The sequence below is a fragment of the Scomber scombrus genome, chromosome 4 (genome assembly GCF_963691925.1).
Source record: "Scomber scombrus chromosome 4, fScoSco1.1, whole genome shotgun sequence".
In the NCBI taxonomy this organism is placed as follows: Eukaryota; Metazoa; Chordata; class Actinopteri; order Scombriformes; family Scombridae; genus Scomber; species Scomber scombrus.
Genome location: NC_084973.1, coordinates 20,889,145 through 20,915,301, shown reverse-complemented (window position 1 = coordinate 20,915,301; position 26,157 = coordinate 20,889,145). Strand labels below are relative to the sequence as shown.

The 26,157-nt window shown below is 40.6% G+C and overlaps 1 protein-coding gene across 1 annotated transcript in view; it reads left to right on the top strand.

The window, feature by feature from the left end:
- Nucleotides 1–6,411: 6,411 nt before the first annotated feature.
- Nucleotides 6,412–26,157, top strand: part of efna5b (ephrin-A5b) — a 91,672-nt gene continuing 71,926 nt past the window's right edge. Inside the window, exon 1 of the mRNA XM_062417117.1 lies at nt 6,412–6,536. Within this exon, the coding sequence (XP_062273101.1) occupies nt 6,412–6,536 (125 nt within the window). The remainder of the gene's footprint in view (nt 6,537–26,157) is intronic.

Below are 26,157 nucleotides of genomic sequence, written 5' to 3'. Positions count from 1 at the left end.
AACATTTTTCTAAGATATCTACTTTCAGCACAATGTCTAGAATCACATTTCAACCAACATTTGCAATTTGTTTCATTTGAATGAACCTCCCACCTGTTTTTGCCTCTTGTCCCACCTGTGGACCGTGTGTTCTGCACTGGCAACCAGATACCACTGCGATTGGCAAAGTGGATATAAAGATCATGAAAATATCAAACAGTTGGAGTTCTGCTTTCGCTGGTCATTGCGCCTACATGAAAATAGCACCCTTAGTTTTAGTTCACTAGTATTTTGTTTTACCTGTTATTTTGTTAACTAGGTATCTATAGGGGCATAAGATTATATAGGTAGGCAGGCAGATATAGGACCAGTGTGGACCTGAAAGGATCTATGCTTTCTTACCAGAGCAAGAAAGTTAGCTTACTTGCAATTGATAAATAAACCTCAAGAAAAAGCATAGACAATGGACCTCTTTTGCCTGCATTCACTACATCCCCATGCTGCATCAGTAGCCTTTTGATTCTTAGTTCAATCAAATTTTAACTATTGACAAATGGCCAGTACACTAAACTTAATCCAAATTGAGACTAGCTTCACCAGAAAAACTTAAGCTTTGGTTATTTGGTATGCAATGCTTCTAATTTTGATATTAGTGACTACAGTTTGCATTCTGTCTCCTACAAGCAGACGGTGTTGGTTTCTCTTAACTATGACCTCAGTCTTTCCCAAATGTTGTCCAAGTAGTTTTGCTTGCCTAAACTTGACCAATATTTAACCCCCGAGGTGGTAACCATCATATTGCTTTAGAAGATTGCTTTTACTTATAAACTCCTGGCAAAATCCTAACATAGTCCTTTGGTTGATTTGCTAAATTTTCCTGGTGAGGTAAACCACACAAGAGCAAATACACACACACATACAAACTCTTTCCTCAACTCTTTCCACATTTCTTCTGCACCTGCACAAACACAAGCAAGCCACTACCACTGTAATTCCCTGCCTTCCCTCTTTAAATAAGGACCTTGGCTGTCCCTATTGAAAACCTGATTCCTGAATAGGACTGAATAGGAAGCCCTTGTCCTTACATTCCTCTGTCTACTGTTCTGATAGTGTACTAATGGCAACATCAGTCCCCATCTGGTGTCCATCATTTGGATTCAGGGCAGGGCCTGTCCCAGCAGATACATCCGATTAGTCCCTCTCATCGATTTGTGCTGGCTCGTCATGACTTAGTCAACCCAAGGTGTCTCTTCTATGACATGCTGTCTCCCTGTGATTTAGTTTGCCAACGCTCTAAGTGCATTGAGTGTGACAATAAAATCTTTAATCTAATATGCATTCTAAAGAGGGAGGTGGCGGAGAATAAAGAGAGAGTGAGGGAGCAGCATTGAGAGGGGAGGTAAAATGTTCTCGATGAGCTCAGATGTAATGAGAAAGGTTTGTGTCAAGTTTATGAAAATACACGATACACACACTTAGGTTTTGAGGGCTAGTCTTGCTTTTTGATCTTGACTGATGGTTGTATAATTTTAGTCGTATGATGTGGTATTAAATGGGTTGTCAAACAATCTTAGTTATCAACAGATGAATGCACACAGGTACACTGTTTCTTATTTTTAACTCTTTGTGGAAAGTCTGTGCAAAAGGGAGGACTTATGATCATTATCCTCTGTAATGGCCATACAAATTTCACATCTCTGCTCCAAAGAGATTGGATCCTATTTTCTCCTCGTATGCAACCCAGCCTTATCTGTGTATGCAGTTTGAACCTTATAATAGCGTGAGTGGGGTTAGAGGGCATAATGCATGCAGAGTAATTTTAACTGATACCATTGCCCAGGCTTGTGAGAGAGCATCATATTTATGGATGTGTGAGCCGTATATCAATGGGATTTGGAGCTACACTGTCTGAATAGATCATTACACAGATCCCCAGCACACTGCTTGATCTGCTGTATCCCATTGCTGCGCTGTATCTCAGTAAACAGACATAACATTAGGGAAATGCTATACCTTGCAATACATGATAGTAATGTACTGAAAAGAAATCTGATGATGAGGGAGGATGATTTTAAAGGTGTCTTGAGAGCAGATTTAATGTTTCCTTTTTATGGTTTATGGTATTAAATGCATTATACATGTAAGGTGCCGCTTTGTCTGTATCCATACAGTGGTTTAGTTTTATATCTGTTTTTATTTTTTTTAAGGGGATTTTATAACTGATTAAAGAAATTCACATATACATGTATATATCTATAAATATATGAACAGGTAACAAACAGTATGACATTTTCTCCCCCACTGTCACACACACACACACACACACACACACACACACACACACACACACACACACACACACACACACACACACACACACACACACACACACACACACACACACACACACACACCTCTAATTGACAGATATTTCCAAGAGAATTTGTTCAAAGGATCTTTTTTGCTATTCATGTCCATAATTGCCTGTTGGCATGCCTGACCTGCCATGTTGACACCAGACAAACCGGGCCACATTCTCACATCTTTTTAATGAGTCTGTGTTATGATGCAGGTTCTAATTGTCCTGTTGGCAAAAGAACAATAACATTAAAAAAAAGGTATGAACCACCCAGTCTGTGAGTTAGTCAGGCAGTCAGCCTTCCCATCTCACCCTGCTGTGACCCTGGCTGTGTGAGTGTACACATTACTGTGTGAGAGAAGGAAAATCTCAGGCTTGAAGCCAGAAACTTGTCATTTTGGCCAGGATATCTTCTATATATCAAACTAAAGCTCTTGATGAAACCACTTATCCTGTATCAAAAAGGCATTATCATATAATCATGGCCAAAATCAAATTGGGCAATAAAACCTCAAAAATAAATGTTTTTCAGTGGGAAAAATGAGGACCTCCATCTCCTATAAAACTGTAAGATTCAAATGTATGCAATTTATGTGCTGAAAAAATGTAGGAGACAAAAAAGAGAGGAGAAATAAGGGTATGTATGTCATATTTTCATCTATCTCAGAAAAACGCATCACTTGATAACTGATAGACCATGTTAGTATTGTTTTCCCCCTTGCTAATCAATCAAATAGAACAATAAACCCAGCTTTTTTGGAAATAGAGTTCAAGCCATTTCTCCACCACTCTGCTGGAACATGTGGATGGAGGTGAGGGAGAAAATAGGCCTGCATGAGAAGTAATCAACGCAGCCCACTATGATAGTGACAGCGGGTTAAGAAGGGGGTGGGAAGGGAAGCTCTGTTTCTATGCCAGAGAAAATGAAAGCAGCTGGGGGTATATGCTGTGCGCACTAGTCAGTCAAATATGCTTGTTATCAAGTGTGTTTTTGTACGTGTGTGTGTGTGTGTGTGTGTGAGAGAGAGAGAGAGAGAGAGAGAGAGAGAGAGAGAGAGAGAGAGAGAGAGAGAGAGAGAGAGAGAGAGAGAGAGAAGAGAGAGAGAGAGAGAGAGAGAGAGAGAGAGAGAGAGAGAGCGAGAGAGATGGAGCGCAGCAGGAGTGGAATGCAGTCATGGCTGTAAAGTGGGTGTGAAAACAGCCATGTTCACTGACCTCCAGGCTGACCTCCTCACCCCTCCTCCCCCGGTAGTTGATAGCGTCCCGTGTCTGTGTGTGTGTGTGTGTGTATATATTGCAAAAAATGCTTGAGAAAATGTGATGTGTGTGTGTATGAGATAACCCGTGCCTGTGTTTGGGTGCCTGATTGCAGCCTGTGTGGCTTTCTGTGTGTATCTGGTGATAGATGTAAGCAAATGGCCCTGAGTTTATACTAGTTAAAGAGAAGGGGTCAAGAGGATTATCTTAAAATATAAATTGCCCCCTCACCCCATCCTTCCTCCCTCCCTCTGTCTTCCCTCTTCCTTCTCCCGCGCTTGTATCCTTGAAGGCAAACAACACCTGTTGCACACACACAGTACTAGGACTAGGAGCCTCTGATTTTCTTGATTTGTAAGGATAAAATATTGATGTAACATTCAAGATCTTTCTTGCTTGCACTTATTTAATATTAATTTATTTGCTGACAAACATTAGACAGAAAATTAGAGTTGATGCACATGCTTATAAATAAGCTAACTGACCTCCTTAAAACAAAATGATCAATTTTTAATTGTGTCTTTATATTTTTTCAGCTAGGCAACTACCTCTCCTTTTTATTGTTGCTCCACATAACACTGGGGCAAAATATGATAAGTAATCTATCTATCTATCTATCTATCTATCTATCTATCTATCTATCTATCTATCTATCTATCTATCTATCTATCTATCTATCTATCTATCTATCTATCTATCTATCTATCTAAGTTCATGGAGAAATGCACATTAATTATTCCACCTGACGGTCCTAAATCCATAGAAATATCATAATAATTATTTGAAGATGCCTACAGCCAGGTCACTATAAATTCACCACTGAGTACTTATGCACACTGTAGGCAGTCTTTAAACAAATCCTGTTAGTCTAAAGTTATTTTTTGCCTGGGATTCCCCACCTGAATTTAGGCCTACTCCATTCTCTAAATTTTCATAAATCCTCCTTGTGCGCACTTGACTGATTAAGGCGACGACAGACCCGCTTCCCTTGGCGCACTCGAACTTGGATTTGTCCCCGGCTGAGTCAGCTATCCCGCCTGATCGCCACTGCGGGGCGTCTGGGCGCTGGAGCGGCGCCTCGAACCCCTTCAGCCATTCTGCTCCCCGCAACAGGCTGCCCTGTGACATCGACCCGGAGTCTGCATGGTCACCATCTCTCAACAATACACCATCACATAGAGGTGCTGTGAGGCATCACCATCCTCCGCCTCTCCGTCTTCAGAAACCTGTGTGCTAGATCTGACCTAGTGATTCTTTAAATATGATGAAGCTCTTTAAATTAGCAATATTAAAAAAGGAGTAAAGAATATTTTTAATTGATTGGAAATGCCCAATTGCCTAGTAATTTCTTTATGAAATATTTTGGCGTGAAATAGCCTAATAGGATTTTTAGGTCTTGTTTAAATTGCTCTAAATGATTATATTAATGTTCAGTCTGTATTACCGCAACACTGGCTTCTTTCTTGATATTAGAAAAAAGCCGCATTTGAATCAAATTAAATTCAATGGAGAAAGAGTAACTGGAGTCCACGGTCTTTGCTCCGCTGCGTCCGTTTGAATGTAATTAAATAGCACCCGTGCGCACTTATCGGTCGCATCTGACAGAGTATCTAAAAGCGGTCCCTGTCCTGGGCACCTCTCTCCCCCGTCCCCTTCCAGCTTTACCTCTTGGTAATTGAATTAGCTCGGTTTTAGGCGGGGGAGGGGCTTGGATTTGTTCGAGTGACGCCCATTTCAAATAATTCCAAACCAATGGGACTATCCCCCGCTCCACCGTAACCAAACCCACTCTCTCAGTCGGCGTCTGGAGCTGCCTGCCTTTGCGCTCACCTTCCTGTGGGTCCCGGCGTTTTAAACCCAAACACAAGAAAAAGAGGAAGACTACACAGCACCCACATGGGAGAACGCAAGATTCTTTTACTTCCTGCGCGTCTCACGATGGCTTATATATGAGGAGGACACTCTGGGATGCGGACGTAAACAAGCGTCTCCACTGAGAGAAGCGCATGAGAAAACAGAACGCTGTCCGTCCTCTTTCCTACACCGAGAAGGACTCCTCCCCACCTCGGCCGTGACACCTCTGGCATATCGCTGAAAATAGGATAACACTCTTTTTTTTACGCTGGAAACAAAAAACCTAGTATTCAAATAGCCTTACATTACCATTCATCTGCCAGTGACTGTAAGGCTTTAAAAAGTTGCCTGGAGAACATGGACAGCTGACGTGCGCCACACGGCGTCATTGACACATTGAGCCTCTCTCTCTCTTTTCTCCATCACATCTTGGACTGACTAATCCCTTGCGCTCTGGGTTTGGAGTAAGAAGAAGTATTCAGCAGTTGTCATTTACTCTGACACAGGCTACATCTAGTAGCGCCCTGCAGAAGGGGAACATATCACAGAAGACAGTGCCTGTTGTGCTCCGCATTTGCATGTGTTGAGCTCATTGTTTGTGCATTAGTGGGAGAAATATTTTGTCAGCCCACCTCCGATCTGCCAGAGCTGACCCTGCATGAAATAAAGCCTATGATTCATCTGGACTCTCGACCCGCATCTGAGAGAAAACACAGTGACGCGTTGGTTTTGTAATTCAAACATTTCCGTCGACAGAACAAGTGTCATCTCAAGTTGTCCGTTGAATAATCACCATCTGGCGATTCCCTTCTCGCTTTCTATGTTTTTCACGTTTGTATTTGTTTAACATTCACGGCCACATGTGAATGAGACTCATCACCTGTCCCGGTTGAAGCGCCCGTTCAAACTCGACTGACTAACCGACACTGAAGAGGAATACGTGCCGAAGTTTTGCTGTAGTGATGCTGCAAGTGGAAATGGTCCTCTTCGTCTGCCTGGTGCTGTGGATGTGTGTATTTAGCCAGGAGCCCAGCTCCAAAGTAGTGGCCGACCGCTACGCCGTCTTCTGGAACCGGACCAACGCCAAGTAAGTGGCCTCACGCCGAGCAGCTTTACCGCGGAGAGCCGGCGATGTTCCGTTCTCGGATCTGCATGAAACACGGGGTTCGCAGGTTTTGCTGGACCACATCGGTGTTTATTCTCCGCAGTGAGGGCATAATGCCAGTATCTGTAGGTAGACTACAGGCTATAGGCGGAGGATAGGAACAGGAGTGTAAAAGGCTACTGTGTCGTATTTTTAATACGTGGCTGCTCATAAACAGCGCAGTCCCCAAGGAAACTATAGATTCAAATCGAGCGTAATAGGCCTGGACTTACTTAATTGTCTGCTGTTGTGGCGTGCACAGTCAATATAGTCCAGATAAGGATACTCGCGGTGTCATTGTGGGTTTAGGCACAGGGACAAAGCTGAATAAGTGTGTAAAACCTGGAGCGTTATCTTGTGTTGTTTCTCTGTCTGGCGGACTCGGGCAGGGTATTTACACGACCCCACTGGACCCATTAAGACCAGTATAACTAGTCTCAAGTAAGCTAAACACAAACAGGTCAACATCAGCACAAATCCTCAAAGTCCGTTTACCTGCTAAATGTTGCAATTTACTCACTGTAGACTCCGTCGGTTCATTGCCTTTATGTGGAAAAGTAACCAAGAGAACAACTACTGTATTTGTGTGCCTTCATCTCAAGAAACAACCAGTACGAAATGCTTCAAATTAGAGCAAAATATATCAGTCAGTATTAAACAGTTTCTTCACAAAAGTCACTGCAGAAATCATAATACAATTTATGGCCATACAACGGCCTCAGCACAACTAAAAGTACCCAAAGGAGTGCTTTGTCAATATTATAAAGGCACCATGGCAAATAAATTATATAAGGAAAACAGTAACACAGACACACTATAAAGCTATAGTAGAATATAATGTCGACTTTTACTTAAAAGTCTGAGTGTAGTGTTTATTTCGTCTTATTATATTATCTTTAAAATAGTTGTTTGACAACTTAAAGAAGTTGAGTAAAATTCTTCATTTTTTCCCTCCACTCAGTACTATACAATTTGTAGCATAGTGTGTAAAAATATTTAAAAATTGTGCATTATAATGTATATTTTGACCCTTGGTATTCAAAACTTTAAAGAGAAGAAAATCTATTAAATTTGGTCTAATTGGTCTAAAGTTGTTGAAAGCATTTGGAGAAAAAAATAATAGGCTATATTAATTTGCTAAATGAAAGCTAAAGAATGCAAATAACATAAAACTTAGTGTTACTGGATTGTATAAAACTGTGAACCCATTTCTAATAGCCATACGATAAGGAAACCCAGAACTTACCCTTTCTGAGAACTTCCGCACTGTGTAACAGTGTTCAGCTTTCTTATTCAAAAACAGTTTCCCTAAATAAAATCTACAAGCAATTTTTTTCTGCTTTTTTGCATAATGGTGATCATGAATGGTTACTCATTCATAGAGTTAGAGCCATGAGCCATGTCCTGATCTAATGACTCAAACAAATAAAAAATAAATAAAACATATTTGTATTAATAATAAAACAAAACTCTTTTAGTAGTGATGTGAGAAGTGTATGTGCTGGTTGTCTCAGATGGGACACACTAGAGGACTTTCACAAAGTTTACAGTTTTTAAGATGTACTACAAACGTTGAGTCAAAGCCCTCTCTGCTTGGACAGCCTCGAGTCAACCTCAGTGTACAGTATACTTATTTGTCGAGACAGCATTTCCCACTAAAAGTCCCTCATGGAGACTGTACAGCTTTGTCCCGGACTTATTAAGTCCGAGCACTGCTGGTGGAGTTTACAGAGATCTTTCACTCAACTGCCAACGGCACTTAGTATTTGTTGAATAAAATCATTAGCTTACCCTCCAAGTGCGCGCAAAGCCATTAATAGCACATGCTGAATTTGTTGCACAACTATTTATATTCAGTTTGAAGTTAGGGAAAACAAGATTTATTGCTTGAAGCAATTAGTGGTCAGGGGTACAAACGGAGGGCTGACTGTAAGCACTCTCCTGACGTCGGGGCCTGTCTAGTGGGGTGTGTAGATTCTCGGACTGATATATTGTAGACCATGACTGTTGTGTTCTATATCTTTACTCTGGTTTACCTCGGCTGTTTATTTATGGACCACTTTCTTAAATAGAGGCAAACACAATTTTCAGTTAAATCTAGATTTCTGCTGTTGATAGACATACTTTCATTAGACTGTTCATTTTTTTTTCTACAAAAAAAGTTTTGACTTGACTGGCCGCTCAGTTAACTTGATATCTTCCAGATGTGCTGACAAGTTTTTCCAGTTTCAGTGTAGAAAAAAAAGTGTAGTTAAAAAAAAAGGGAAATTTAAGTAAATCTACTGTTAATCTCAGATCTGACACACTAACATTGGAAGAGAGAGAAAATGAGTACTTTGCGATCCACTAGGCTGCGTGCATGCAGTGCTTTTTACTTTCTTTGCGTAATCTGAGAAATAGATAGCTTCCTGAGCCTCATCTGTTTCTGAAGCTCTGACTTGCCCGAGGAAAGGAAACAGGTTTTCACAGAGGCTGTAATACTGCTAACACCGGTCACACCGTTCTACTTACTCTAAATAGAGTTTGTTTGACTCTCACCCCTGCAGGGCTGAGGCAGGAAGCCAGAAAGGTAACATAACAGCAGAGAGGAGACAGTGAAATGGAGAGATGGCAAACTTGTCTTATTGATGACTCAGTTAATAAATATTGAGTCCCTTTCTTCACGCATTACAGTAAAAAGCTGGTGTGGCACTGTAATGTAACTTGGCTGCGCCTGCCTTTGTTATGAGGCTTCAGAGTTACACCGAAGGTACGGCTGCTCCCTGAATTGACTGTGAACGCCCCATGCCCACAAACAATCAACAGTTAAAACAAATTATTTCAGCTGTCATAAATAATGATCTCAGTTAACTTCAAAGATAATTTCAGTGGTGGTTTTTCCTGTAGGTTTAGTCTCTCCTTTACATCCTTCCCTGTTTGTGTTTGAACATAGTCATTCAGGGCTTATTTTACAACTCAGAGAAAAAGCCATTTTGTCACCGTTCGCACCATATGAAACTGCAGCTTGCACAGACTTGAAAATTGCTCAAGCTAGATAATCCATCACAGTAAAGCTACAGTTTGAGTTTGGTTTTGTCTCAAAATCTGTTTATGTTTTAATTCATTATGCCCAAGATTGATGTTTCACATCATTGTGTGCAATACAACTACCTTATACTTAATCACTTGAAATGCAAAGGCAGAAATTAAAGCTTCTACATGGAGATTACAACAGAAACTGATACAAATGTTGTCACATTCTTGTTTTTCTAATTTTGGAGAGTCCAACTACAATTAATTTAAAGTTCTTCATCATAAAGTAAAAATGTTCCTATAAAAATGTGTGCAAAAGTAAGTAAATATTAAACTGTTGCATTAAATGTTTTATGAAAGGTTAAATGATGAGGGAAAGTGAAAACTATACCTAACCGTTTCTAACAAAAGAGCAAGAAACTCAGTCACCCATACTTTTGTTCAAATCACACACCAGTATAGACACTTTTATAGCTTAGACTGTCAGTAATACGAAACGAGGAATGTCAGATAAGGACTTTTTGCGTTTTGCAATGGAACTTTTTGTCCGCCAAAGTGTTTATGTAGGTTTTAAGTTCTTATATATGGTTTTTGAGCGGTTCTAATTATAAGCAATTGGTAGAAACGCTGTGGAATTTTATTTCAATGTAGTGTATCGTAATTTGTGTTAGTGGCTCTACGGTGGTTTCTGCAGATTTTTGTGTTGTTGGGGGATTGGGGCAGGGGCTGAGGGGATTTCCTTGCTGTTTTGTTGGCTTCAGTCCATCGTTGTGTCTCACAACTCCTGCATGAGCCCCAAGAAACTTGCTTTTTTATAATTCTAACACATTTATTTTCTTTTTTTTTCTTTTTTTACCTATTTCTCTTACTTTTACACATTCATTCTTTAGCTTTTAGTTTTCTGTTTGTGGTTTAGATGTTCCAAGAGTTTCTTCCCATAGTACCTTAATTTACATGTTTAGCATTTTGCCTTTTGAAAAGTTATTTTGAGGGCCAGTTTGGAGAAGTTTTATGTCTTCAGAGAGTTCCTTCAACTTGAAATAACTTAAAATACAGGGACATTTCTCTCTGTGGATTATGCCCTCTGCTATCTAGCTGACCGTCTTTGCTTGTGAGTATTTATTCTAATGAGGGGACAGACAGTAGCTCTAATGATGTCTCAGCTGTAATGCTGAAGAGAAGAGACAGCCTTTCCCTTCTTCTCTCCCCCTTTGCACTTTCTTCTCTCCCATATCCCTCTTTGCCTTCTTTCTCCCTTGTTGCCTCTCGGCACTCTGCTTCTCCCTTGTACTCTCCTTCCCTTTCTCTCTTTCTCTTCTCTCTCTCTCTCTCTCTCTCTCTCTCTCTCTCTCTCTCTCTCTCTCTCTCTCTCTCTCTCTCTCTCTCTCTCTCTCTCTCTCTCTCTCTCTCTCTCTCTCTCTCTCTCTCTCTCTCTCTCTCTCTCTCTCTCTCTCTCTCTCTCTCTCTCTCTCTCTCTCTCTCTCTGTGCCTCCTCTCCCGGCACAGAAAATGAATGAATACAATTAGATATTTCGGGAGTCCCTCCACGGTTGATGGTGGAGAAAGACGCTCAGAGGTCAGGCACAGTCTGAGAGGAGAGCAGGGAGAGGTCACACACATGCGGCAGGGAATATCGAATCAGAAAGTTGGCACACGAATGACAAACTAGTAACTAGAACTCTCCTTGAAGTGGAGGGTGTTATTAACATTAAGCTTGATGCTGGTAATTGCTCAAGGTGATTTGTATTTTGCAGCATAATTTGTAATCAACAATCGGCCTGGAAAGCATTTTCTAAACATTCTTCCTGTTTTAGTCCTAAAAATGTATTTTTATAATGTAACTGGAGGCCTACATGCAGTAGTTGTGTCACTAGTATCAAAGACAATTTTCCTTTGTTGTAACTGCGTCTCGCTCGTCTTTGTCGGTGCATGTTTTTGTGTTTGAGTGTGAATGCAAAGTGCCAAATAAGCCATGAGGTCATATAGGACTGTTTTTTTTCTCCCACACACAAATATACTATAATAATTACATCTTTCTCCACTGGACTTCTCATTACCTGTCACAGACCAGTGGGACAAGAATACGTATTGTCAGTCTGTGCTTGCATGGATGTGTATGTGCGTGCAAATGCTGACGCTGGAAGAGCTGGAAAGTTAGTCCATACACCCATCTGAGCGTGAAAATTATGTGTTAGCTTTATAATATTAGCTTTTATTTATAATTCAAAATCTGAAAACCTGTCATTTTCAAAATCAAATTTATATTACCTTTCACTGCTAAAGTGGGTAGTTTTTGACAACAGGCTAGTCTCTCCTGTTCTCCTTATCTTTTTATTTTCTGACTCTCTCAGAGCTGTTTTTTTACTCTCTCCACTGCTCTAGCTTTCGTTTTCTCCCTCTGTCTCTCTGTCTGAGGGCTGATATGTTCTCGTTAATGACCCCTTGCTCTGTCATTCTTTTATGCCTGTGGCATTGGCAGGCGCAAGCACCAACTGAGCTGTGGGCACTGACAGTTTAGGGGACACAAAAAAGTGAAACAGAGAATACAGAAAAATAAACACAGGGCTTAAAAGAAACAACAGCAACCGGTGTTGTGCGATGAAACCGAGTAATACTTTTATTGGGTTTAAATGGCACTCTGTGTTTTCTCACCAGACCTGTAATCGCACTTTCCATTTAAATTAGATGTTTTTTTCTATTAACTAGAAAATGAGCCCAGCAGGCAGTAGTCAATGCTTAGTCAATGTGCTTGGCAGAGCAGCTGTTCTTCAGCGTGTGGTGGAAGAGAGGGAGGACTCTTGGCCGTGACCCTGGTGGAGGTGCTATCCGGCGGACAGAAGCAGCCCTGTCGCTGGGGGTGCCTGGTGGTCAGGCTGGAGTCTTGGATATGCTAATCCAGCTGAAGTAAAAGCAATTTACAACTGGATAGAGAAAGGCATTACCAATATTAAATATCTAATATGTTAACTGTAAGTCATATCATTATTTATTCATCAATATTATTTAAAATGTTATGTTATTTAAAAATGGTAAGTTATTATTTAGTTTTTCAAAATAAATACATTTTAAAATGATTTTAACAACTACCATATGCTTATTTTTTAACAGTTAATATTACGCTACTTGACCATTTTGGTGATTTATTCACCTGAATACAACATGAGAAAACCTGTATTAGTTCATGATTAGATAAATATTCCCCAGTCTGATCAAGATTAACAGTGTTAAATTGGTTTTAAGAGCCTTAAAAACACCACTGTCAATTAGTCTGTCAGTTAGGTTATCTGCCTAAGGCCGGATGGCATTATGTATTAAACTGACAGAAATGGACAATATTGAATTGCAGCTTCATTTCGCTTGCACATGTTTCCCTCCCTTGCCTAGGGAACCAGATTTTAATGTCCAGGTTTTTGTTTTCAGAGTAATCACTCCAAGGTCAGATGGAGTGCTGAAACACTGCTATCAGCAGGCCGATCTGTCTTTTAGCCCTCATTCAAACCGTGGCTTTCAGAGGAACGCTCCATATAGCTCTATTTGGAAACAATAAAGTATTAACCAGTTCATGCAACACCCACATGTGCAAAGTTCTCTGCAAGACTTATATTCTGTCATAACAAATGAAGTTTCCCTTTCTTGCTAGTTGGTTGCCTGTCTATTAGATGCATGTGTTTGTTTATTCGGATTCTATTTTTTTCTCTATTCCCACTCTCACTTTCTCGGTTTCACTCAAAATCTTAATGTTGTGGAAAGTCCCCCCAGCTGTTCTTTATTTTTCCTTAAGTTATTTTGTGACACCCCATAGTGGCTCTGGGGAACAAATCTGGCAGTCTGACGTTGTATTTTTTCTGTGAACACCTGAGTGGATTTGTAGATCTTAGTTAATATGAACATAGCAGAGAGAGACAGAAAAACTAATTTTCTGTTGGGTTTATTTTAGCATAGATCTCACATCACAGAATATGTTTCATTTTTAAGACCCCAAAAAGGAGTGTTTAAGTGGAATACAGGACTGATGCAGGTCCGATAGCAGTCGCTAGTCCAGGAATCTTGCTATCGTGTATTATGAGTCCTTGTTCGTGACTGAAAATGGCGCTACCATATCCTTCTTTAGCTGCTCTGCTCTTCTCTATAAGATGGAGGCTTTTAGAAGCAGCTGTTACTGTAGTAACGCTTGGTTGATCTATCACCCCTGACCAGATAGGGGCGCTACCGAGAGAGGTCTGATAGCCTCTTGTGTCCTCTGCTCTGAGCCGAAAGCATTTCAAGTGTACACTTCAAGTGAAAACTACATATATCTGCTTGATTCAAACCAGCTCTTTCTGCTTTGGTTGATTTGACCTTGTTAAACTCATTTACTTGGTCATATTATATTTACAGGAAGTACACCAGCATGTAAAGGGCCAAAATGACTGATGGGTTTCAATTTTATTTTTCTCTTCCTGTCACCGTTCACTATTCAACTGGAAAATGTGACGGAAACGATTAAGACTGCTCATTTTTTGCCAGACACATTTTCCACAGATAATTCCTTTCATGGTAGGCTGGCTTCGGACCTTACTCTGGCGTTTTCCTTATTTAACTTGGGGTCTGTGGGGGAGTGACTGGATGTTTTTCTAGCTGGGCAGCAGTGTGGAGAATAGATCCCAGAAGAGAACACATCTCCAGCTCGTGAATAAAGACCTAATTGACATGTTGTAGCCAGTTGTAAATGACTCATGAGGTAATTCGTCTTCACAGACAGACAGAGAAACAGAGTGAGACTGTAGAATTGTGTGGTCTTCATTCCCTTTGGAATTGACACAATCTACTTGGTTTATTTCCAAACTTTTATGTTTCCAAATAGAAATTTTAGAACCCATAAAGTTCTGCTTTTAGCCACAGATGGCGTTATCGTCTCCTCACCTGCATGTGGCGAGTATCCTCGGATAGCTTACACGCTTCTTGCATTTTCATTTGGTGTTTCTTTGTCTGCACTGGCACAGCCATGAAAAGGTGAAGTGAGTTTGGGTTAAAGGACTTATTGATTCCCTGGCCTTGTTTTTAATATGAACACCTCTTTGTAAAGTTCCCTCTGCCGTGACAATTTTCCGCTGAACATAAATATGAATAAACAACCAATCAAACAATGTTGCTTTCACTTTGTTCAGTCTACCGTTGTGGCGAGGCGTGCCAATAATAAGCTAGCTGCATTAGCCCGTTTGAATTGATAGTAGAGAACTAAAAAAATACTAGCAGCCAATAGCCCCCCCCCCCCCCCCCCCCCCATGCTGGGCCGTGGGACTGAAAGGCAGCCATTGTTCTGCTCTCTCTGTCCACTCTACATAGCCAGGGCTGAAAGTAATGCATGCAGTTTGAACCGAGGAAAAAAAAAAGGGAGGGCAAAGGAGAGGAGTGAGGGAGATTGGTGTGAATGGCGAGGGAAAGGGAGAGTGCACAGCTGAAGTTGTAGTACGCTTTTGGACAGAAAAAGGGAGTAGAGGAGGAGTACAATGTGAGCGCCAAACACGAGGGGAGAGGCGTGTAGTAGCCAGGGGTGACACAGTGTGTGGAAAAGGGTGGCAGTCTCCCTCATTTGCAACCAGCCATATCCATCGTCTCTCATCTGCCTCCCTCCACACTGTCCAGTTCATCAGCTTCCTTCCCTCCTTCTCTGTCCTTGCCAAGGTTTAAAGATGCATGTGTCTGTCTGTCCGTCTCTATCCGTAGTGATGACAGTGGTTGGTAGGTTGGTTGGTGGTGGTTCTCCAGGGGACAGACTGCGGGTCCTCACCCACCGGAGGTGTCGTCTTTGCGGTCCGGGTTTAGTGACAGAGGGGCTATTTTCTACAGAGACAGGATTAAGCCTGCTCAGGTTTAGACCCCTGCTTTGTTTCCCCTGACACTGAAGACTTCCACACAGAGGGCTGTGTTTTCTTGGGGGTTGGTACAGCAGTACTAAAGTTGCATCTTGGTCTTTAAGCACTGTGACGCACTGCACACTGTGCCCTTGAAAGTGCATTTTCTGCCGACATGCATGTATCACAGTTGGAATGCCTGGGCATGTGTAATGTAGCAACTTAATGGAGGGCTTCGTTCCAAAATGCTACATATATCTGCTGTGGAGACAAGTTGGCAGAATAAGAATGAACTGTTATTGTCCTCAGAAGTAGACATACTTTGCAGGCACAGGTCATAAAATGATGCCTTCCTTTTATTGTGATGAATAATGTGAATAATGATATGCAATTGTAATTCCAATGGTGGATCTTTCATTTTTAAACAAATCTATTCAATTGTGTCTTTTACTCAGCTTGTCTCTAGTTCCATCAGATTTCAAGACTTGAAGTTTAACAAGGCAAAGTAGGATTTTGACGAAAAAAAGAAAAGCACAATTTAAATGATTTTTTAGAGCTATCATAGTGTATGCTATAAATTTAAAATCAAAATTTAAAATTTATCTCAACTTCAGAAACAACTTTGATATAAAAGCTGTCTTTCCAGATCTACTCTCCTGGCTCCAAGCCTTTTATTAGGCAACAGATGCTTGTCTGATCTGAAATCAAGCAGACAATAAATCCTGTTTAAAAATGTATTACACTGAACTGAATCTGACGAGTACTGTTGAATCTGCACTAGGTTTGATGTCAAGATGAGCGAGTGCTCTGCATGTTGACATGTCCGTGTGTTTGCTAATAACTTGTGCACATACACATGCGTACGGTTATTTGGATGCATGTGTAAGTGTGTGTGTGTGCACATGGTTATCCTGAGCCGACCTCTACTTCTAGGCCCGCTCTAATGAAGCAGCAGAAACACACCCTTTACTATAGCAGAGCACAGCACTATTCTTGACCCAATTCTATGAGCCTGCTCCTCTGAGAGCTGCTTGATAGTTTTCCCATTTTGTGAAGTTGCTTCGTGTGCGTGTGCTTGTCAGTCATTGTTTATGTGTGGTGGTTTGTATTCCTGTGTGAAACTCTACTGAGTGTGTGTTTTTTTTTTTTTCCCCCTGAAGGGAAAACGATTGATCCCCGGAATGTGTGATAAATCCCATCTTCACCCTCTCCTCTCATCTGAACCCAGCTTTGACTGGTCTGGCTTATTCCGAACATTATCCCACATAACCAAATACGACACCCCAAAGAACATAGGCCGGCAAATACACACATACACACACACAGCTCTGGTTTGGAAGGGCACTTCATTATTTCTTTAGTGAGGTTCAAGTTGCAGGAGATGTGGTATTTTTTCTGCTTGTTTATTTTCTTCCTCTAAATCAGCGAGCAGCGAGCCTTGGAGATCAGCAGCCTTTGAACCACGGCCTATCCCATGACTGCAGCCCTGGGTATTAACCAAGAGCCACTGAGAGGCTTAAAAAGCCATCAGCTCATTGTCCGGAGACACAAAAAAACCCCTTCCTCTAAAATCTCCCCCCCCATCCTTCTCCTCTCTTTTCCTCCTTCCCTCCTTTCTTAAGAATGCCTTGAGCTTGCCTCTGCTGGCATTCATATTAATCAGTTTTAAGGGTCTAATGAGATAAGTGAGACTTAAGGGGAGTCCCCAAAGTGGCCTAAGCCCCCCGGATAAACAGAGGTGATGAGCGCTGCCTATGGCGACATCCTCAGAAGTGTTTGTTTTTCCCCCAACATTGTTATGCACACAAAAGTTTTTAATGTCCCTAATCTCACAGTTGCAAGTTACAAACCAAAACAACACTAAAATAGATTTACTTAAGAGACAATCATCACTTTGCCTCTTAAATGGCGAGGTGGGGATGAAATGGGATGCAACTGTGCATTTATGTATTTGACAAACATCAAGTTTTTTTCTAAATAACTCCCTCCTTTGTCCTAATCCTCCCGCCCTCTGTTCTTTATCCCGCCATGTATCCCTGGAATATAGGCCAGTCAGTTTCCTCCCGCTCTTTTGCTCTTTGTGCCATATTGTCCTCCCTTCCTCTCTCCTGTCCCTAGGATTACCAGATCTTTAACTGTACTGCCCTTGTCTTTGGCTCTGGGGGTCCTGCTGAGGTGACCCAGCATGCCCACTGTCAGCATTAGGCTCAGTGTTGTGGCTGCAGCACTTTACCAACAGTTTCCTACTCACCCTTCCTCCCCTGCTGCCTTTTTTGTCTGGTTTTCTTTTCTTTTAATCTTTAAAAAAAACAAAAAAACATGCACTTTCCTCCTCATTTCTACGTAATCTTCCGACTCCAAGACGCAGAGAATAGCTACAGGGGGTGCGCATGCGATAAAACATGGCCGCCAAACCAAGAAATATTCAAATGTGGCACCAGCCAGACACAAAGAGGTGGCGATAGCAGCCATGTTTGAATCAGTTTTTTCACTTTCTGTAATTGTTCAGACATTTAAAATCTGTATTAATTAGGCAATAGTAATAAAACATACTCAGCAAACCTTTTTAGGGAAATTAAATAATCTATAATCTGTAATAATCTACTAATATTAACCAAGACTCAGTGTCAGAGGTAGCAATAAAGGCATTTATTGCTACCAGTTTGTTCAAAAATTACACTGTAAAAAATATATTTTTAAATTTGAGTAGATTTGTTTTATTCAGCATTTTTTGTCCCATAAAAACATTTCTGGTTAAGTGAAAACATAAAATAATAGTTTCCAGCACATTTGGGCTCTTGTTTAACAGAAGGACTAGTTGAACTATACAGTAGAACTACTGGAGTAGCTGTGAGGCGGGACAAGTCCTCAGAGAGTTCAGTTTCACCTGCTGTTCTGTTCCTCAGGGCCGAAGGACTCTACGACCGGAGACATTCCAGCCAGGATTAGACTGTGCATGGAAAACAGAAGCACAAATAAGACAGATTGCAGGGGCTTTTTTTTTTTTTTTTTTTTTTTTTAAATGACATCACTTTTGGTCTGGCTGTTATGTAAATAAATTAATAAACCTTTGACATTAAGAATGACACTTGGTGTGAAATGCAATTTTACAATTTGTTGTTCCTATAGTTCCATTTTGCCATTAAAACACAACGAAGTTTAATCAAAAACACAGTTGAGATTATATAGGTTAGTTATTATGTGTTAAAATAACGGTAATAATAATAATGATAAAAATAATAGTATTAAAATGTATTGTGTGCAATAATGATAACAATAAAATAATAGTAATAATTTATAGAGAATTCTCTCTTTTTTACATTTTTTTTTAGAAATTATAAAAAGCAGTTTAAAAAAAAAAACCCATCACAGTAAAATGCAACCCAGTGCAAAAGTACTCTAATAATTGTTATCATTTTTAATATTTTACCAGTGTCTTTTTTGCTTTTTTGGCAACCTTGTGTATTTCTTTTTTATTGTAACAATTACTCCTTAATTTCAGATTTTTTTTTCTTTGAATACGTATTCATTCATAAATTCCTCAGTCAAATTTAATGTTTTGTTTCCCACTGTTTAAATTCCGGGCTTAGCTATCGAAAACAGAACAAAATGTGAACTTGCCTTATTTTTATTATTATACCTATATAGCTGACAATTTACAGATGTTTTCAGGTATTTTTTATGAGGCACAGAGCTGATGTAGATTATTAGCCCATGGGAGAAGATGCGCATCATATTTCTCGTATTGGATTAGTGTGCGTGCTTGGCTTTGGGTGGAGTGATGAAATATTAATTACTGTTTGTGATCTCGAAGAGGAGTAGCACTTCAAACCTTTGCACGCAATTCATGAAAAATGAAGTCAAGGTAGACATGTTTTGCGTGCTGAGGTGATGGAGTGTTGTCTGCTGGTCTGGTTCATATCACCTTACCCAAAAACATTTATGATGGCTGGTTTCGATATAACACATTTTCTATGTGTTACCCATGTCTGCTTCTTTTTTTATAGTTCTCTATATAAAGTTTACAACATTTTTTTAAAAAGTTGTTGTACTTCCCATAAGTTGTCTAAGTAGATTAGATTAGATTGCTAACATAAATAGCAAAAATAATGTAGTTTAAAGATTGTCTCTAGATTCACATAGTTTTCTTGTTAACAGATTGACAGGTGTCAGCCCCCGGGTCTGTGATGTGTCAGACTCGTCAATCTGTGAGTGACATCAGGTCCACAGCTGTTTTAATAATGCAGTATAGACTCACTTTTTATGTCCTCCTCAGCTCTCCAGCCTCTCCTTTCTCTGGGATGTAGAGAGATGTCACATTAAGGCCAGGTCAGATTGCGTCTGCCGGCGTACATTAGCAGTAAAGCCTTCCTGCCTGTATCAGTGGTAAGAGGAACATGGCACGAAGATGGCTGAATTATTCACACTCATAATCGGCCTTTATGTCCTGCTGCCAAGCCTGGCCCCACTGTTATTCTAGTGCATAATTGATAGTGCTCAGAAGTGGAAAAGTTAGAATAGCAGAAGTAATGCGAAGCGAAAGTGTAGTCAGGCAGCACAAGAAGGGAAGAGGGGGATTGGTGGGGTAGTGAGGGGGATAGAGGGATGGAGGTGGGCCCCTATAGGAGTTTTTACACTGAGCTTGTGTTAGCCTTTACGGGGCTTAGGCCCAGCTAGCGTGAGTATCGCGTGTGTAGGCCAGCCAGACAAGTCTGGGGGGGGGGGGGGGGGAGAGGGGGATAAAAGGGGGATAAGAGGGGGATGAAAGGAGGTGGGAGGGAGAGGAGATGGGGATCCAGAGTAACAAGGCCTGACGCTGAGCTGGCCCAGAATGTGGTCTGTTTCTACCCCAAAGTTACTCTGGGGCTCCTCTGTGGGCAAATATATTTTTCAAACCGAATTGAACTTGATGACTGAATGAAAAAAGTGTATTTTTGTGTTTTACAATAGCTTGTTTTGTTACCTGCACAGTAGATTTGTACTTAAGAGCACTTTGGCGTTCCTAAGTACCTGGACCTAATCCAGCAAGTCTTTTCACTACCTGCTAGCTCAGGCAGGTAAGAGAAGCATTGACATCACATTACAACCATGTGATACAGTGATCAATAAACAGGAACCTCAAGAGAAGAGCAGTGATTGGCCCTATTCCAATAGTGAAGAGAGGCTTATCTATTGAGAAATTAAGTGAGATAACCTGTTAAATATGCTTCAAGTCCACAGTACCCCACTCTTGGAAATAGAAAAAAACATTTATTTTAATTAACCTGCCACTGCCTTTTTTAATTTTTCACATAATGTATTCCTCCATTAATTTCTTATATATTTTTCTATTAATATTACTTGTCAATATTGATCTTGTTTTATATTTCTGACAGATTTTCTTTTGCCTTATTTCCAGTCTTGTCTATGAGTTTCTTCAATTGAATGGAACACCCTTCCATGAAAGTTTGAATGTCTCAGGTGAAGGTGTTAACACAACCCCAGGTGTAGTCTATTTAACACCTCTCTGACCCTTAACAAAGCCTTACTAACTGCTGCCTAGCTCTGCCCTTTGTGTTCCATAACAAAGCCTTTTAGCTTCTAATAACACCGGAGCACTGCCAGTGTCAAGAGAAACCTGAGATAAGGTCCACATCAGAGAGTTGGTGGGAACTGTTTAATCCGCTTCTCGAAACCAAACCAACACACAACAGGCAAGGATCATGTTTGGCAAAGTGGTCTGCTTTGATGGAGGGATCGGATGGTGTGAGTAGGAGGAATGGGGATGATGGAAAATTGTAAGGCGGTTGAATGCCGGTAGTCTTTTACGGAACTGTGAAAGAGAACATCTGGAGAATAATACAGGGAATTGTACACAGTGTACATAACACAGACAAATAGTATCACATGCTGATCTTTTTATGGTAATTTTTTGATATTGCTGATTAATTCAGCACTTGCCCCTCTAATCAAAAGAAAAGCAAATTAATTGCTCAATTATTTACATGCATCCAAATATGGTATATTGACTATGCTTGATCACAAACAAATGGACATATAATTAATTTTTACTGAAATTGAAAGAGGTATTATTTCTGTGATCCTGTTTTATTGCTACAACTAAAACGGATAAATCTTTATTTGCAGTGCTGAACATGCTGTTATCATTTAAGCGAAAGCGATACACCCAAGCTATTTTTTTTTTTGTCAGCATCACTTTTGCAATATATTAGAAAGTATCTATCACCGGAGTTGCTACAATGTGGTCATAAAGCCGTCGAGTGGAAACATTAGCAGTGATATGTCTCAGAAACTCATAAAACCAATTTACGAGTGCACTTAAGGCCCATACACCTACCAGAGCCATTCTATAAAGATGTAGACAGAGATTGCACCAAACTCCCCCCAATTACCCACATTTAAAAGTAATAAATGTGGATCGATAAGTGATAGAGGTCCTCTTAATCTCGGATTTACCCAGTTATTTCCAATTTAGACACTGTTTTTCAGAGTGAAATAGCAGCATTTACAAGCTTACCATTGATTTGTTTTATTCTTTTCTTCCTACAGGCTAAATGCCGCATTGAGCTGTTTTCGTAGTAGTCCTCCTGAATGGATGTTTTTATCTTTTGTATTGTTTAAATCCTTAAGAGACTCACCTTTATCTTATTAAAAGAGGAATTACAAGAACCACAATGCTCTTTATTGTGATTATTCTTTTTTGTATGTGAATCATTTATTTCTTTATAACCCAAATGAGAAAATAATTTTAATTAAAGAAAACTTCAATAATCAACACTTCAATACTAAGTAAACACCATTGATACTCTGGTGCGTGGAAACAATAGCGCCAGCCCCTAATGAGATACATTCTTGGTCATCCAGCAGTAATACGTGAATAGGCCAGTATGCCTTGTTGAGCTCATATGCTTTTTTATTTACAACTTGGCTCAGCGTGCCAATGCTGGAATGGTATCGGCACTAGCAGGTATGGATTAGACCCCTTTCTGTCTCACTGTGAAGTTAATTGAGGGAATTCTTCTCCCACAGTGTGAGGGGACTGTCTCAGATCTGCTCGCAGACTCAGTTTACAAAGTGCTACAGTTTCACTTTTAATTTGAGTCGACGATTTTCTGACTCCAATCTGATGAGACTGCAGCCGGTAAATCGTTTCTCTGTGACCTTTTACACGCTCTGCCTGAAACAAGCCCTCCTACAACCCCCCCTATCGCCACTAATGTAATGTCATTAATATGATATAATGGCTTATTACAGTGTCACTAATTAGATTGTAAAGCGGTTAGATGTGTTATCGTCATACTCTACCATTAGTAGCTTCACTTATGGTTTGCTTGTGCTATATTTACATGCAACTGTACAACTATTGTACATCACTTTATGTGTTTACATACACAAGCTATGCAATACAAATGTATTTTCCCCCTTTCTATAGTGTAATGAACCCTCACAATTATTTTGACTAAATTAGTTAATTATCAAGAAAAGTATAATGTGACTGCTAATGCCCACGGATGGCATTTAGTTTAAACACCCACATGGCTGATGGAGGATGAACTACTGCTTTTTTTATACATTTGTCTGAACATGTGTTACTTAGGTGCATTTTAACGTAAACAGCCAATTAATTAAATGTTACTGCAAAGCTAAGATTAGCCATGTGCTCAAAGGGCATATTGTGATAAATGAGAATTTGAGAAACAGCAATTGATTCATGCTAGATGTTCTTTGCCCGTCATGGCTTATTGTATGGATTAATGTATAAACATCATATTAAAATATGAATTGTTTATATCTTATATTGGCAATTTCATTTTTTCTTTTCAAGCCCTTGAGACCCATAGCGAGAACAGTACTTTGGTACAGCATGATGTCCCTGTGGGATTATGCTTGTTGTGCAAATGTTTTACCTCCGTATTTCTGGACACAAAATAATTCCTCTCCTTCTGGCTTTGTTGTCTTTGTGTCTCTGTTGGTATTTTAATTGTGAATTTTTCCAGTGTTTTACAGCCTAGTAATGATTTTATAGCAGCCTGTTTTATACCGGTGTCCAAACCTGCAGCCTGGGGAAGATTTAGTGTGTTGCCGCTGTTGGGTAGTGAGCTCTAATTGGAAGGTCAGGGGGACGTGTTTCAGAGTAGCAGGAGATCACCCGCATACTGCAGATTTAAAGGTTATCCAAACCCACCCACAGACATAAAGATGTAATTTTCCTGTTATTATATTAGCCATCTGGATAGAGAATATTGCATGACAAACGGATTTTACAAAATTTAATTCAAAAATCGGGCTGAATCTTGCTTTAAAGCATAATTTAAATACCATAAAAAATAATTAGTCCTTTCAAAAAATTTAAAAATTTCAAAGAGTAAATATACAGAAACACTCATTGAATTCCATGATTGGTATACAATCAGATTATACTGTATGTCTTTTCATGCATGGTGTGTATTTTATTTGCTAGATACATACTGTGCTAATTTGAAAAAAATAGGCAGTGAAATAGTCCTCTTGGTAGCTTTGACACCAGGAAGATTTTTTCCATCCAGTCATGGTGTCTCTCTTAAGAACAGCTGCCTCTGGTCCTGCGTGGCATGCCAGGAGTTAACCACACTGTAGGCTTGGCTGGAAGGCTGAAATGTCTGTGTGCTTGATTCTATGTGTGTCTTAGGGGCTCCGTTTCTGCATTTCGTGCCACATTTCGTGTCTATCGCCAACCCTTCTCTCACGCTTGCCTGGTCCCGTGTTGTTGATGGGGTTTGGGTGGAGGGTGGAGGACGTGGGAGGGTGGAAGACGTGGGAGGGTGGGGGGAGGGTGACGGCCTGTAGATAAGTGGTCGATGTCTGGCTTACACTGTTGAGGTAGGCTGGGGTATACTCGGTCACATGGTGGGCCCACAAAAAAGATCTCCCTGGATGATTATTGGCACGCAATGTTTTCAACGCTACACATACACACACAAAGCTTGTAGGCTAGTGTATACTCACAGACACATACACACTTACACTTTTGACATTTGGTGACACAGAAAACCAATATTTTACTGGCTTCCTAGGACTGCTGTGCTGTCTTTTGCATTTTGTGCACCTGCCTGTATAAATGTCTATTTGTGTGTGTTTGTGTACCCGTGTGTGTATGCATGTGCATCCAAGTGTGGCTCAGTGCCTTCTCACCCGCCCTTGGTAGCAATACAGTTATTGACAACAGAAGGAAAGGTGAAGGTTCTGCAGACAAAGAGGCAGAATGTGCTGACCAGAGCATCCAGCGACAAAAGGCCAGGAGTGTGGGCTGAGGGAAGGGTGAAGAGAAAGTAGATGTACCATAAACAGCCTGGCTCAAATGAACTGGCTCGGCTTGCTGACCAACACTCCAATTTTTTATTTCTTCCCTTCTTTTCCTTCTCTCTCTGCTCTGTTTCTTTTCCTGCCATCTGCCATTAGAGCAGAGAAAATTGATTTCTCACCCCTCCCCTCCTTTCTTTTATTTAATACCCCTCTGCCACTGCCTACCCTCACACCCCAAATCAATACAGTATCTGCATGTACACTGGGATGAAGTACAAGCACACACTATAACCATGTCACAGCGGGGGGTCAGGTATTCTTAAGTCAGTCCTCTTGTTCTTGCATCCTTTTACCTGTTTTCTCTATCTGCTGTGCACTCTGCATGTCCCTCTTCTAGAGCATCCACTCTATACTCCCTCCCACATCTTCTTGATTATGTTATTCAGTTTACGTGCCTCCTCTCTTTCCAAGCTGCCTGCCTCTCATCGCAGAAAAGATGTAATGCAGAAAGGTGAGAAAGTTAAGAGATTGAATTGCATTTACAGCACCCCTCTTCTCCTGTTTGCCTCCTCCTGCTCCTTGAGATAGCTTGTAATGAGAGTCTGAATGTGGGTGTATTGTGTGTGTGTGTGTGTGTAAGTAAGTAATGAGTGTCATATTGGTTCTTATGGGGTCAGCGGAAGTGAACACACACAAAAGAGTGGGATACTCATACACTCGTTATAACCCCTTACTCTGTGTGGTTATTGTGAGTGGGTGTAAGTGCATGTGTAGGTGACACTATTCATGCAGAGCTCACTCTATCTGCAGTCCTCTCTGCTTTAACCTTCTCTTTTTCCCTAGTCAAGCTTCGTCCTTTGAACAAAAAAACAGAAACAGGTGAGCACATGTAGTCCCAAACACACACACATGTTTCAGAGAAAAGCATTTGGGCAGATGGACTGACACATTATCGCAAACACTGGCACAAACTTCTCCATCCTTGTCTCCCTCTCTCTTTTTCTCTCTGACTGCTACGTGACGACTTGACTATATTCAACAATTCTGTAGAGCAGCATTGAGAGCTGTCAGGCTCAGTCTGGAGCTCCCATGCTGGGCTTGCTGTTTCCTCGAGCTCCCCTCTCTGATGACAAATGACCTGTGTCTCTAGATCAGACACTGGGAGCTGCTGTGGGGGCGGGTTGAGGGAGGGTTTAATAGTGTAAAGTGCCCGGTTATATGGACTGAATTTAAAAAAGGTACAAGTGAAAGGCAGTAAAGGAAAAAAATGAGAGCGACAGAGAGATGGAATGACCCATATCTGTGAGAAATGAACCCTTTGAAGCGACAAGGACCTCATTCAACTTTCTGTTCATTGAGTCACCTTTACTTCGTGTTACTGAGTACAGTATGTATATTTTTTTATGACGAATGATGTAATTAACACATCAGCTGTA